At 33.9% G+C, this 14,340-nt stretch overlaps 1 protein-coding gene across 7 annotated transcripts in view; it reads right to left on the reverse strand.

The window, feature by feature from the left end:
* CPED1 (cadherin like and PC-esterase domain containing 1) overlaps nt 1-14,340 on the reverse strand; it is a 308,960-nt gene that overhangs the window by 150,577 nt on the left and 144,043 nt on the right. For 5 of the 7 annotated variants that reach the window (XM_017957126.3, XM_009203765.4, XM_009203763.4 and 2 more), the window contains 3 exons: nt 12,496-12,546; nt 7,570-7,759; nt 6,438-6,606 (listed from right to left, as the gene is read on the reverse strand). In XM_017957126.3, the coding sequence (XP_017812615.2) occupies nt 6,438-6,606; nt 7,570-7,759; nt 12,496-12,546 (410 nt within the window). The remainder of the gene's footprint in view (nt 1-6,437; nt 6,607-7,569; nt 7,760-12,495; nt 12,547-14,340) is intronic. The other 2 variants (XM_003896508.5, XM_031665225.1) reach the window with 1 other exon arrangement.

Raw genomic sequence — 14,340 nt, forward strand, 5'->3', positions numbered from 1 at the left:
CTCGATTTGAAGTCAGCAAGACCCATATTCAAACCCCACCTTTACTAATGATCTATCTCATAGAAAGGGTTGACAAGATTTCTAACCTTTCTAAAGCCTTAGTTTCTCCATATGTTAAAAAATAAGAGGAGGATTAAAAATCACCTATATTCAAGGTTGGGGTAAACATTAAATAAGGCAAGAAGGTAAAGTGCCTAACATAATGCCTGGCACATAACAAAAGTTCTACAAATGCTGCATTCTGCTACACTTATTACCTCGGCTGCTGCTGTTGCTGCTATTGTATTCCCCTGTAGCACATAGCATATTTCTCAGAACAAAGTGCATAGCGGGTACTTAATCAGCATTACTAGTTGAGAGCGTTTCACTATAGCACATATTGTATTGCTAAAAAATTAAATCATATTCCTGTGGTAAGTTGAAGTAGGCAAGGTAACTAACAACCATTAAAATCGGTATTTAATTGTCAGTACAACTTTGGAAACTCATAGGTTTTTATTAAGTGATTATTGATAAATGCACTCCCTATTCTCTTATTATGGATATTTGCTACTAGATACCTATCACTTGAGCTATTTTATAATAGCCTCTACGGTGTTGGAAGGGTACAAAAAATAAATGAGTTCTAAACCATTTCAAAATATCATAACTGAAGTCATTCACACATCATTTAACATCTCAGAAACTAGATGGCTAATTGATTTTTAAAAAATAAGTCATGAAATGCCAGTTTCAAATGTGTAGCGAAATGCTAGAGAATTTTTTTAATATGATTTTCTCCTTTCTTGGTATTATCTGTTTTAAAATGAAAGCTGTTTCAAACAGATCGGTGAAACGTAGTCTCCAGGCTTCTCCTGTATATAATCTTTCTGTAGCTTTTATTTATGACTCTATTCTGGTGCAACATTTTGAGGGCAAAATGAATATGACACCATAGATCATCTGTACAAATCAACTTGTGTGAATATTATATTGTTCTCCATGTCAAAATGTTTTGATTTGGAAAGGGATATTAAAAGAAATGTTCCCCTATGTGTATAGAAATTTTCTTATAAGTGTAGTTTATTAATTCCTAAACATGACATATTCTAGCCGCAATAAGTTTATTAATTTCTAAATCTGTCTTCCTAACAGCAAAACATTATACTGTTTATGAGTAAATCAAAATGAAATAACAGACTCATTATATTATATGATGTCTTATGTTTTATTAACAATCTTTTCTGTAATTGAATGCATGTTTCTGATTGTAATAATTACATTGGACAGAAAAGAAGGCAGATTTACGAATAGAATAAAGAGCTGTCAGAATAGTATCACTGTGTGCAGAAATGATTTAAAATACAAAGATGAAAGATAAGAATGATTCTCCAACATGCAACATTGAAGGATTACTCACAAATTATTCACACTCCTAGTAAACACACAGGACATTAGAAAAACAGAAACCCACTTGTCTAAACCAGTGATTCTCAATCACGGTTGACTTTGTCCCTCAAGAGACATTTGGCAATGTCCGAAGACATTTTTGGCTGACACATCTTGGGGAGGGGAGTTGCTACAGGAATCTAGCGGATAGAGGCCAAGAGTGCTGCCAAACATCCCACAATAAAGAGAATAACTTTTCTGGAACAAAGAAATATCCAGCTTCAAATGTCAATAGTGCTGCGATTGAGAAACTCTAGTCCCAATCTGGTTATATGTTATGTAAATTAACTCTTTCTCCTTCACTGGTAATAACTAAACTAAGAGCTAATTAAACTAAGATCTGTCTCTGGGACGCTCATATACAAATTCTAATTAGCATAAGAATAATTAAAATATAGACATTAAATAAACTCAAATAGTTCATTATGGCTAAGTAGGTACTTAACAATGTTTGATAAAATGTCTATTAATAAATTAATCAAATTATCTTACTAGTTATCAAAATGTTGTTGAAATTGATTTTTTAATTGACTGGTATGCTTTATCTTTGCTTACTCTGCCATGTTAGTCTTTTGGCAAAATGGTAACATGCAGAGTCGATGCTCTGAAGGTAAGAATAGGGAAAGGAGAAATTAGGAGGCTTGATTAATCTTAAATTGGTTTCTTCTTCTTTGGTTATTTGGAAGTGGATAGTCTTTTAAGTGTGTTGTAGCTTGAATGTCTCCAAAATTCATGTGTTGAAATTTAATCCCCATTGTGATGGCATTAAGATTTTTAGGATTAGTGCCTTATAAAAATGCTGAAGGGAACTACTTTAGACCCTTTTGCTGCCCTTTGCATCTTTCCCCATTTGAGGACATAGAATTTTCCCTTTTTGCTCATTTCCCCCTTCCACCATGTGAGGATGCATCACGAAGAACCTCACTAGACACCAAAGGCCAGTGCTTTGATTTTGGACTTCCCAGATGCCACGACTAAAGGAAATAAATTTCTGTTCTTTATAAGCTACCTAGTCTCAAGTATTTTGTTAGAGCAACACAAATAGATTAACAGAATGTTTATTTAAAATTTAATAATGGGGTTCTCATTAGGCCAAAATCTAATTTGAAATGTAGGGAGAAATTATAATTTTCCCTTTGATCTATAAATAAAATTTAATAAAAGTTTAGTTCATATTCCTTTAGATTTGCCTGAATAGGCTTTGGGGATTCAAATGGAACAGCTTATCATTTAAATTGCAATAGTTTGACTCTAGATTTCAACCCTACGAATATTGTGAGGACACTGTGGTTGTTGACAGAAAACAAAACAAAACAAAACAAAAAAAAGGACAGCTTGGAGAACTAAAAATTTTAAGTCTCATGATGTATATCTGCTTAGCTATTAATTTGAAACTTAAAGACACTAATGAGATGACATATAAAAGAGAAATAATAGAAAAGTCTATGGGTTAGAATTTTAAGTGGAATCTATGGTGAGAACATTTTACCCCTGCTATTGACTTCCCCCAGCTCATGAAGCCAATTGTGCCTAGTAAAGTATCTAAAGCAGTCCACATTATTTATGCCACATTTTTCTGTTCACTCATTTGACACTTTCAAAAAGTACTAGTGCTTATCAGATAGTTTTCCATGTTATAAAATATAGTACTTACTGTGGGACCACACATAAACTTTAAATTAAGACCTTGTGGAAATGATTCTTATAAATTACCAACATACTTTTCCGCAATCATTTGTAGGATTCATCCCACAAGAATTTTCTAATATTTTTCTTAATAATATACTAACATTTTTCTGACATAATCTATTCTTTTTTTTTGTATTATTATACTTTTAAGTTCTAGGGTACAGGTAATGGCATGATAATTAACTCGTTTCTGATCAATACAACATTGGAGAAACAAGTCATGGAAGAAAAGAATATATATCTTTCCCACCAATCTTTTTTCTTAATTTATTGAGGTATAATTTATATGCAGTATACAAAATTATATATATATATATACACACACACAAATACACATGCATATTTTATATATTATATAATTTTAAACAGTAGATTGCAAAAATCTTAAGTGCACAATTAAATTTTTATCTATATAACACCTAGTTATATATGTAACCACTACCCAGATTAAAATATAGGACATTTGCCCAAAAAGTTCTCTCATGCTTAGTGGTACCCATACCTTCTAGGTAACTGCTATTCTGACTTCTATAAACATAGATCAGTTTTGCTTATTCTTGAACTTCATATAAGTGAAATACAGTATTTCTTTATATATCTGGCTTCTTTTAAATTTTTTTAATTATTGTGGATACCTAATAGTTGTACATATTTATGGGATACATGTGATATTTTGATACAAGTCTACAATGTGTAATGATCAAATCAGAGTAATTGGGATATCTATCACCTCAAGTATTTGTCATTTCTTTGTGTTAGGAATATTCCAGTTCCACTCTTTTAGTTGTTTTGAAATATACCATGAATTACTGCTAACTACAGTTGCCCTGTTATACTATTGAACGTTAGACCTTATTCCTTCTATTTGTGTTTTTTTGTGCCCATTAACATCTGCTCTTCATCTCGCCCTCTCCACTGCCCTACTCAGCCTATGGTTAAGCAGTATTCTATTCTTTATCTCCATGATATCCACTTGTCTTTAGCTCCCACATATGACTGAGAACATGTGATATTTGTCTTTTTGTTCCTGACTTATTTCACTTAATATAATATTCTCCAGTTTTATCCATGCAGTTACAAATGATAGGATTTCATTTTTTATGGCCGAGTAATGCACCATTGTATATATGTACCACATTTTCTTTATCCATTCATCCACTGATGGACACTTAAGTTGACTCCATATCTTGGCTATTGTGAATAATGCTGCAACAAACACGGGAATGCAGTTTTCTCTTCAACATACTGATTTCCCTTATTTTGGAAATATACTCAGCAGTGGGATTGCTGGATTATACAGTAGTTGTATTTTTAGTTTTTTGAGAAAGCTCGATACTGTTCTCCATAGTAGCTGTACTAATTTATTTTCCTCCCAACAGAGTACAAGGGTTCCCTTTTCTCCACATCCTTGCTAGCATTCATTATTGATGTCTGGCTTGTTTTTCTGAATGCAAGGTTTTGAAGATTCTTTCATATTTGTGTGTATCCGTACTTCATTTATTTTTAATGCCCCAATAGTATAATATTGGATTTTTTTCCTTTCTTACTGAATTATTTTCAGCTTTTAGCTACTACGAATAAAACCAATATGAAGATTTTGTGTATGTGTGTCTTTTCATGGGCACATGACTTCCTTTATCTTAGGTGTATAGCTAGAAGGACTGCTGAGTCATTTATATATATTTAGCTTTGGTGGATACTGCCAAAGTTCTCCAAAGTGGTCAAACATTTCACACTTCTCCCAGCAATGTATGAAAAAAAAAAAATGCTCCACCAAAAAGGGTAAGAATATTTAGTTTAGAAATAATTATACACACATAAACATACACAAATATACAAAAGCATACCTCCCTCTAAGTTTTTGTTTATTTTTTAAAACATTTTTGGTGTGGCTATATTATTTGTCCTTCAATTCAGAAGCAGGTTGAGACAGCAATCCAAATAAAGCAAATTGAAAGGTCAAAACCTGAGAGGAACATATTTTAAAGTCTTCTCCATAGTGTAGACCAGTGTGTCCTCAAATCTGTCCCACAAAAAAATATTAATAGCTATTCTATTAAAACCATATCAGATAAGTTTGGAAAAGAAGCACACTATATATTTTCCATACTATAAATGAATCACTATTTAAATTAGTATATTAGAGGTTCAGAGAAGTCCTATAGTAAAGACATCTACTTAACTTTGTTTAGCTTATTGTTTCACCAACCAGTGGGTTTATTTGACCATGGAACTCTATTCTACTCTTTGTTAAGTATGCTTATTAATATCTTGGAGAATAACATCTTTGTCTTTCTTTGAATGAATCTTCAGACCAATGTGAAATTCCATTTGATTTAGTGGTAAGTCCTAAATTAGTGATCAGTTTTCCTTAAAAAATAAAAGTTATACCAACCCCCGAGATTTTTAAAGCTCTTGGAAACAGGTAAGACAGTGGCGGGGTGATTACTGTGTCTGGCTGTGATGTTTATAAAAACAACATGGTAACCATACTATCTGTCAAGGCCCAGTCAGCAATACCTCTCTTTTACTAACCATCTATTCTTCAAAGCTCCCAGTAACATTTAATTTGACATGATATATTTGCAAGTGTACTTTCTGAGTGAATTAGTAGATACGTGATAAAAATACTAATTACTACTTCCCTGGAATCACCTGTAGCAAGGTGTATATGACATGAAGAAACATACAAAGTTATACATAGGATCCTTAAAAGAGCAAAAATAGGGAGAAACCATAGAACAAAGGTGTTAGGGTAACATTCACCCTTCTCCAAAATGAACAAGGTTACAAAATGGTATGTGCTGCTCACAAGAGAAACTACAGCTGTGCGAAATGATTACTGTATGAGAAGTGAATGTGAAATACAACTATCCCAAGCAAATTTAGTTTCATTTATCCAGTATCCCATCTGTAAAATAGTTTCATAAATTTTCCTCTTAGTCTTTGAAGTAAATTCTACTAAATCTAGCTTAAAATTTCAAAAGTAGACCCAGGGACAAATCCAAGAAAAATAGCCCAATTCAAAAGGAAAATGTGAAACCGATTTCACAACTAAGTGTGAGTCCTCAGACATGTATTTTGAACATTAACCACAATAAGTCCACTGAACACAATGAGCACAGGCAGTAGCCATCACACTAAAATTACTCACAACAAGGTGCCTTAGATACCTGGCTGGGATTCTCACTCTTTTGAAATGAGACCAGTTTCAATTTCAAAGCATACAATTTCTTGTAATAATTTTCATTTGGCATTTTTCACCCGGGTTAACAGATCGTTTCCAATTCAACCCAAGTGCAAATGTAAACTTCACTTACCTGCACAAAACCACATGCTGTGAAGGCCTCAAACAAGGGCAGACTTGGGCGGTCTTCTCTATAGATGGTGAGTTTGTACGTGATCAGGGTCTCACCATGTGCTGGAGATTCATCCACCACAAATATTGAGATTTTGTTCATTCCTAAGCCCAGAGGGTAGCTGGCAAACCTGGAGAGAAAGAGGGAGAGAGAAAGAGAGAGAATATGAATAGGGGAAATTTATTCAGCCTAAACTGATTCATATATCAATATTTACTAAATGCCTATTTGAATAAATAACAGGAAAGGTCTATACAATTTCATAAGAAACCTAAAATATGAAAATAAATAAATATCTCTTTCACGGTACTTTACTATGCCAAGAGTGTTCTTTCAGGACAACTTATATCTTCCATAAATTAAAGCAAAGGAAACTAATATTTATTAGCCACCTGCCAGGGTCACACATTATCTCATTTAATACAACTAGGATTGTTCCTATTTTAAATATAGAGACCATGACCTAGAACTAGTAAACACATCATTCAAAGTCACATAGAAGAGTCAGGGTTTGGAACCCGGGTTGTCCTGACTTCAATCCTTTCTACTAGACTTGGCTCTCAAGGGTTCCAAGTACGTTTCTTTCCCTACAGCATGGAACCATGAGTATCTTCTTTGCTATGGACACAGCACAGAATAAGGTTCTATCTTCTGTTTAAAATTATGAACAAAAGAGTTGCTGACTTTTAAAAGAATCAACAGGAAAAAAAAGCCAGTGAGGCTGGGAAAGTTCGTGGTACTGTGTCCACAAATTGTGCACCAATTGGTTTAAGCAATCAATTTTTGAATATTCAAAAACTTGACATATTCAGCAATGTTAAAACATGAAGACAACAATAAGTGAGATTTTTTCCTTAATGAATCTTCTCTATATTTCATATAACAAGATCCTTTCTTGTTAAAATATTGTTACAAAGATGAGCTGCAAAGGTTGCCAATCTTTTTAAAAAACATGAGAAGGGGAAAGTTCACACCCTGGCAATCTTTCCACTGATCTTACGAATCAGCTTTTCTGAACCACTTTCAAAGTTTACATCAAATGTCTGCTTCCCAGTAGGGTGTCTCAACACAGCCCCAGTCAACATCCTCATACCTTGGCCCTGCCTGCTCGTACAGGTGCACCTTGCACTGACACTTAGGAGTCTCCACTCCAATTGTCACTGTTACCACATCAAATGGGACTTCAGAGTAATAATCTTTGATCTTTGGATTAAAGTCGGGATTTAGTTCCAAACGCGGATGTGTGAAGATCTGCTTGATATGACATGGTGTGTTTTTATCTGCTAAAAAAAACAAAAACAATGACAAAGACAACTGTGAAGTGGGTAAATATCTTTAAATAATAGATGATTAGGTTTTTCTTTTACTGTTTCCTTTGAACAATTTCAATGATCCCTGCTGACTTTCCAATCAGTACCCTGATCATACATGATTTGTGGCTGCAGCTGGCTTTTCAATTCATCAGATTTTGTAGAATTTGCCTCATATAACAGCTGTTGACTTTAGTTGGTGTTATATAGATGGCATTTTCTGCTCAGTCCTTGAAATTTTAAAGGCACAGAAGGTGGGAAAATGTCTCTCCTGTGGATTGATAACATTTTTGTGATATTTACTGCATATATCAAGCAACTGTGTAAGTGGGAGTGATGGCTCTGTGGGATGGTGGCAGAAGGGGACCAGCAAGGAATGAGGAAAATTTCTTAATGTGGAGTGTCATTGAAATGCCATTTGATTGATATAGTATCTTATAGGCAGCATGAGGCAAAGACTGCAAGCTCCAGTATTATACAAAACAGACACAAAAACAAGGGCATCCTGAAACTGCTCCTTCTCAGGCCCCCTTACTTGGGAAAGTACCATAAAGTATAAGAAGGAAATACTATACTCTGCTCCATCCTGTCACAGAACCTAGAATATTACTACATACCATTGATTCTGAGTCATTAAAAAAATCTTTCTCTTTGTTAGCCCAATTGTTTACAGCTTTATTTCAGTGACAAAAAGAAGAAAAATAGCTTTATAGGCACATACACCAGCTACTGTTACATTATATTCAATGTTAATGTTTAGAATAAACAAATTACCCAAAAGCTTAACAAAATGTTTTTCAAATAAATGTCAAGGAGTATTTCATTCTATCAATACTTTCCAATTGTCAACAAAATATCAACAAAGATAAACATAGACAATTCTACAAAAATCAGTAAAATGAAAGTGTCTTGGTGTTTCCTTACATAAAATGTTCAGTGACAAAAAAAGATAACACAGAATTTGCTACAGGAAGCTATAAAACTGAACTTAGAGAAAGGAGATTATTTTATTAACTGTTGTGTTTATTAACTGTATCCTCTGTTTTTACACAGCTATAATATTGATTTTCCTAAAATCAAATCTGACGATTTGTCTTCCATTCTTTAGTGGTTTCTCATAATTTCCAGAGTCAAGTCCAAGCTCCCAACAAGGCAAACAAGGCATTTCACAAGCCCTTCCCTGTCTTGCTCTCCAGCTGCATTGCCCATTATGCCCAGACTTTGTGCTTCAACAAGACCAAAATTTTTATTTTTCTTTGATGGACATGGAGGTGTACCACCAAATCCATGATGATGGGTGCCACTAACCCACATGGATGCTTCATTCTAGTTCTGGGGACTAGGTCTCTGTTTAGCTCCCATTATGGACTAAAACAATTAAAGGAAAAATGAAAAAAAAAAAAACTCTACATATTTCTGACCTATACGCTATAGTTTTCTCAGGCTATGGAAGAAAAACAAATTCACGTATAAATTATGAACAATAATAATACAATAGATATACTGTAATTTTATTTCATAAAAAAGTCTTAGTAAAAAATAACCAGTAATGTTGGTTGAATAACTCATTGAATTGGGTAAACTGTCTGCTTCATTAATTTTACTTGTTATTTGACCTAATGATCAACCAAATATAGTATCTGGCTGATAGATGTAGGTGGTCTGCATCTATAATTTCAACGATGCTAATAGCCTCTGACATTTTCTTATAATAAAAAAGAAAAAAGAATGAAGGGAGAAATTGTTTTTATTAGAAGTCATTCTGTAAAGGACCACAGTTTTTAATTCAAATTCAACCACTTATCAATAATACATTCTTTTTTCATCGAAGTTTTCTCTCCAGTATTTTCTCTGTTAAAGACCCTGAGATAAGCACAATAAAAACAGGATATTATTAATCGTGAGATTTGATTCAAATGGCTGCAAACCTAACATAACATTAAACAAGCTGGAGTTGAGTTATGGGCTGTGCTTTGGAAATGACCATTGCTCAGGCACAAAGGGAATATAAACAGTTGCACTTTTCTGCTCAGAACTAGCTAAGTGAATAACAAAAAGGAAGATCTTTTTTCAAAATCAAACATAGAAGATGTGCTTTAACTTAATAGGATATATTTTTATAAAGATTCCCTGAGAGTTAAATTCCCTGCAGTTTGTACTTTCACTTAATAGTCACAGTTTTCAAGAGGGTCTGCCTCCTTAGAAACTGAAACAGCCCTAGATGACAGGAAATAAATGTGCAATCGTTCTCTTCAGCAAGTGCTTACTTTTGGTTTCATCAGAAAGTCTCCACCTCTGGTGTGAGCACTATCTCCTAAACCCCTGTCTGAAAGCTGATTTAGTTCTGACATCATCTTCCACTGAAGTATCAGTGTTGCCGCCTACAAACACCTGGTGTTTGCTTGGCATCTTTCCCATCCCAGTCTCAACTTGTCTCAGGCCAGCTTACCTGAGATCTACGGAGAACTCAGCACGAGGTTCAGTGGTAGCAGCCTGCTTAATCTATTCGGCAAGTATATATGGGAAAGCTGTTTAAAGTTTTGGTTGCTTTTAATGGATTTCTTTTAACCACAGAATTTGATTGCCCTCTTCAGGAATAATCATAACTCATATTGAACATGAGAAGAGCCTAGACTCTTAAAGATAATCCCACCTGTTCTGAGGCATCCTCACATTATTTTTTAAATCTTATTTTATACCATAAAAGCAGGAAGATTAATTACTAAAGATCCAGGCAGGACTAATTTTTATCAGCATAAAAACATGAACGAAGTTAAAGAGCCTATCTAACATGTTCACATCATCTACACCATATTACCTGGGAACTGGGCGGGGGCAGGGTGGGGCAGGAAGTGAGATCGTCCAGTGCAATCCTTTCATTTTACAAATGAGAAAATAGAAGCCCAAGGAGGCGGGGTGGCTTTCTGGATGTCTCATCTCGCCTTGGGCCTGGCACAGAGTAGACCCTCAACAAGTGTTCATTCTAATTTTGCTCCTAGTTTTCTCACTAGTCCTTTTCCCACCATATTCTAGACAACAGTTTTCCAGGAGAATGGAGTAGCATGTATTTTTCTGGGGGTAGGAGATTGGGTGGTGAGTGCAGGGAAGGAATGGCATAAGTAATACATGCTATCTTTATTCTCTATTAGCAATACTTTATTTAAAACGCCATTTTCTTTAATTGGCTATATATGTTAATTCTATTAAATTATATTATTATCTCAGCCTACCATGAACTTAACAATACTGATAAAACATCGTGAATGAATTAAATTGCATTTTAGATGATAAAAACTAGATTTTATTAAATTCAAAGACTTCTATTAATAATAAATTAGGCCAGGCATGGCAGCTCATTTCTGTAATCCCAGTACTGTGAGAGGAGGACCACTTGAGGCCAGGAGCTCAAGACCAGCCTGGGCAACAGAGCAACACCTCATTTCTATACAAAATTGCATAAATTGTCCAGCTGTAGTAGCTCATGCCTGTAGTCCTACCTATTTGGGAGGCTGAGGCAGAAGGATTGCTTGTGCCCAGGAAGTCAAGGTTGCAGTGAGTTATGATGGTGCCACTGCACTCCAGCAAGGACAGCAAAGTGAAATCCTATCTCTAAAACATAAATAAATAAAATAATATAATAAATTAAATCTAAATCTGTACTTTTTTTCAGCTTTAATGTTTTACTGAAATTGATTTTTATTTGTGAAAAACTAAATTTTCTAAGTTGATTTTTAGCACCAAATACATACATATATACATATGCACACACATGCATGTGTGTATATATATATTTAAGGTATGCATTATCAAGAAAAATCTTGCTATATAGAACTCAATTTTTCTACAATATATTATAGAATATTAAAAAAAACTCAGGGGTTTTTCTTTTTCTTTTCTTTTAGACACAGGGTCTTGCTATGTCACTCAGGCTGGAGTACACTGATGCAATCATAGCTCACTGTAACCTCGAACTCCTGGGCTGAAGTGATCCCCCTGCTTTGGCCTCCCAAAGCACTGGGCATATAGGTGCATGCCACTGTGCCCGACCTAAATTCAGGAGCTTTGAACAGAGAATCTGAAGACCCAGCTTTGTGATACAGCTCAGGCATTTAATAACCCTGTGACTTTGGAAAAATCAGTTAGACTCTCTAAGATGATATATTTGTGAGACCATTGTCTAATTGACCAGAATGAAGAAAATTATTTTTAAATTTAAAGTTAATACAAACTTAAAAGTATCTATTTTTCTCCTATTATGTCTTGGGGAAGAAATGAATTAAAAAATTGAAAATTGGCTTAACTGTTATAAAGAAAATTCTACTGAAGTACTAATCATTACAACAACAATCTGGTGAGAAAGAAATCACTGCCAGGTAGTGAGCCCCCTAAAGGTCAGTGTATAAAGCTGATAAGCCAAGCTCTTACATTTGAAAGGCTCCCAAGGCAATGCCCTAGAACCCCTAAAGCCTTTCAAAGTGGGTTTGGAAATCATTGTCCTTAAACAAAAAAAGTAATGTTTTATGTTCTTATGCAAAAGTGGTAGATACTGACTCCCTCAAAAATCTAATAACTCCTAAAATTTACTTTAACAATTAGCAGCCTAAGATACCCAAATATAATAAAATGATGGGTTTTATTTTTTTTTTTTCAAAATAAGGCTGTTCCCTAATTGTTGATTATGCTGCTACAACACTTCAATCTCAACTCACCATCACTGCAATGTATTTCTTTATTTTCATTCTTAATTTGTGGAACTGCAGCTAAAAAAAAAAAACAGAAATGTAAATTTAAAATAAAAACCATTAATCAAAATTTAAAATACACATTTAGCTATTAGATAACTTAATAAAACATGTTTTTTATTTAACTTTTATTATACTAGTGAACACTTCTAACTAAAACTGGAAGCTACAATAAAATAAGTTATTTTATCCAAAGCTCAGCAGAATTATTATTTCAAATAGAAAAATATTAAGAGAGAGAACGAATGGCCTAAATGCCATTTATTGCCTGAAGTTGATCAGTCAAGGTGCCGTATAGTTTCTATATCCTATGACTATAATTTTCCAAATCATTAGAATTATAGAAGTGCCATCCAGTTGGTTCCACTAATATTTACTCTCTATTTTTTAATTCAACCAAATATTTATTTTTAAAATGCCTTAATACATATTTATGAAACAAATGAGTGAATAAAACACTCCGAGTGCTTAAATCATTCATTTATAGAGGAAAAAACTGGTGGGTAAAAGAAAGGCAGTTTCTCTCAGTTCTGCACTGCACCTACTGATTCATTCTATTGAACCAGTGATTCTCAAACTCTAGCCTCAGAATCATCGGAAGGGCTTGTTAAAACACGAAGTGCTGGGTCTCATCACCGGAGATTCTGATTGAGTAGATCTGAATTGCTACATTTTCCAGGTGATTCTGGGGAGAGGGGGACACACATTGAAAACCACTGTATTGGGCTAAATCCTGTTTCATAATAGAAAAACTTTGAACTAAAAAAAAATTATAGACATATGTGTGGGTACTTCTTTTCATTTTTTTCTTTTTAAAATTAGAAGTAACTTTTTCTTGTAACAAAAAGTTCAGATGTTCTTTGGAATGAAAAAATGAGAAAATAGAGATAAGCCGAAGAGGAAAAATATAAATCACCACGAATTTTTCCTGAGCTTCACGGTGAGGTAGCCAATTGTTAGGTTTAACAATAGATCATAAACAATTTTCATGTCATAAATATTCTTTCACAACATAAGAATGAATTTACAACATTTTATTTGATGACTCTAGCTTACTTTGTGTGTCCAGTCCACTCTTATTGCAATAGTAATGAACTCCAGTTTTTAAATTTGTTGATAATTTACGTAATTAAATGTTGTATATATTATTTCCTTAAAATGAATATCTAGAAGTAAAATTACTGAGCTATAAAAATAACTTTTAAAACTTTTCTTACATTTTGTTAAATGGCCCCTTAATAGAGGTTGTTCTAATTTATACATCCAACAGCACTATGAGAATATTTATTTCCCTACTCTCTCCCCAACTCTATCTTTTTTAAAGTTTTCTTTTAATTGACACATAATTCTGGGGTACGATGTGAAATATTTTGATACATGTATACATTGTGTAATGATTAAATGTGGCTAATTAGCATACCCATCACTTCAAACATTTATCATTTCTTTGTGGTGAGATTATTCAAAATCCTTTCTTCCAGCTATTTAAAAATATACATTGGTTAATGATAGTCATTCCACTGTTTAATAGAACAACAGAATTTTTTCTTCTATCTAACTATAACCAATCTCTGGACGCCTCCTTCCCTCCCTACCTCCCCAGCCTCTAGTAACTACTATTCTACTCTCTATGACAGCATAAAACTGGTAACCCCTCTCTACTTCTGTGAGATCAACTTTTTTCAATCCCACATGAGTGAGATTACTGGGTTTTTATCTTTTTGTGTCTGGCTTATTTCACTTAACATTCTCCAGGACTATCTATGTCACAAATCACAAATAACAGGATTTCTTTCTCTTTCGAGGCTGAAT

This window comes from Papio anubis, chromosome 4 (assembly GCF_008728515.1).
Source record: "Papio anubis isolate 15944 chromosome 4, Panubis1.0, whole genome shotgun sequence".
Lineage (NCBI taxonomy): Eukaryota > Metazoa > Chordata > Mammalia > Primates > Cercopithecidae > Papio > Papio anubis.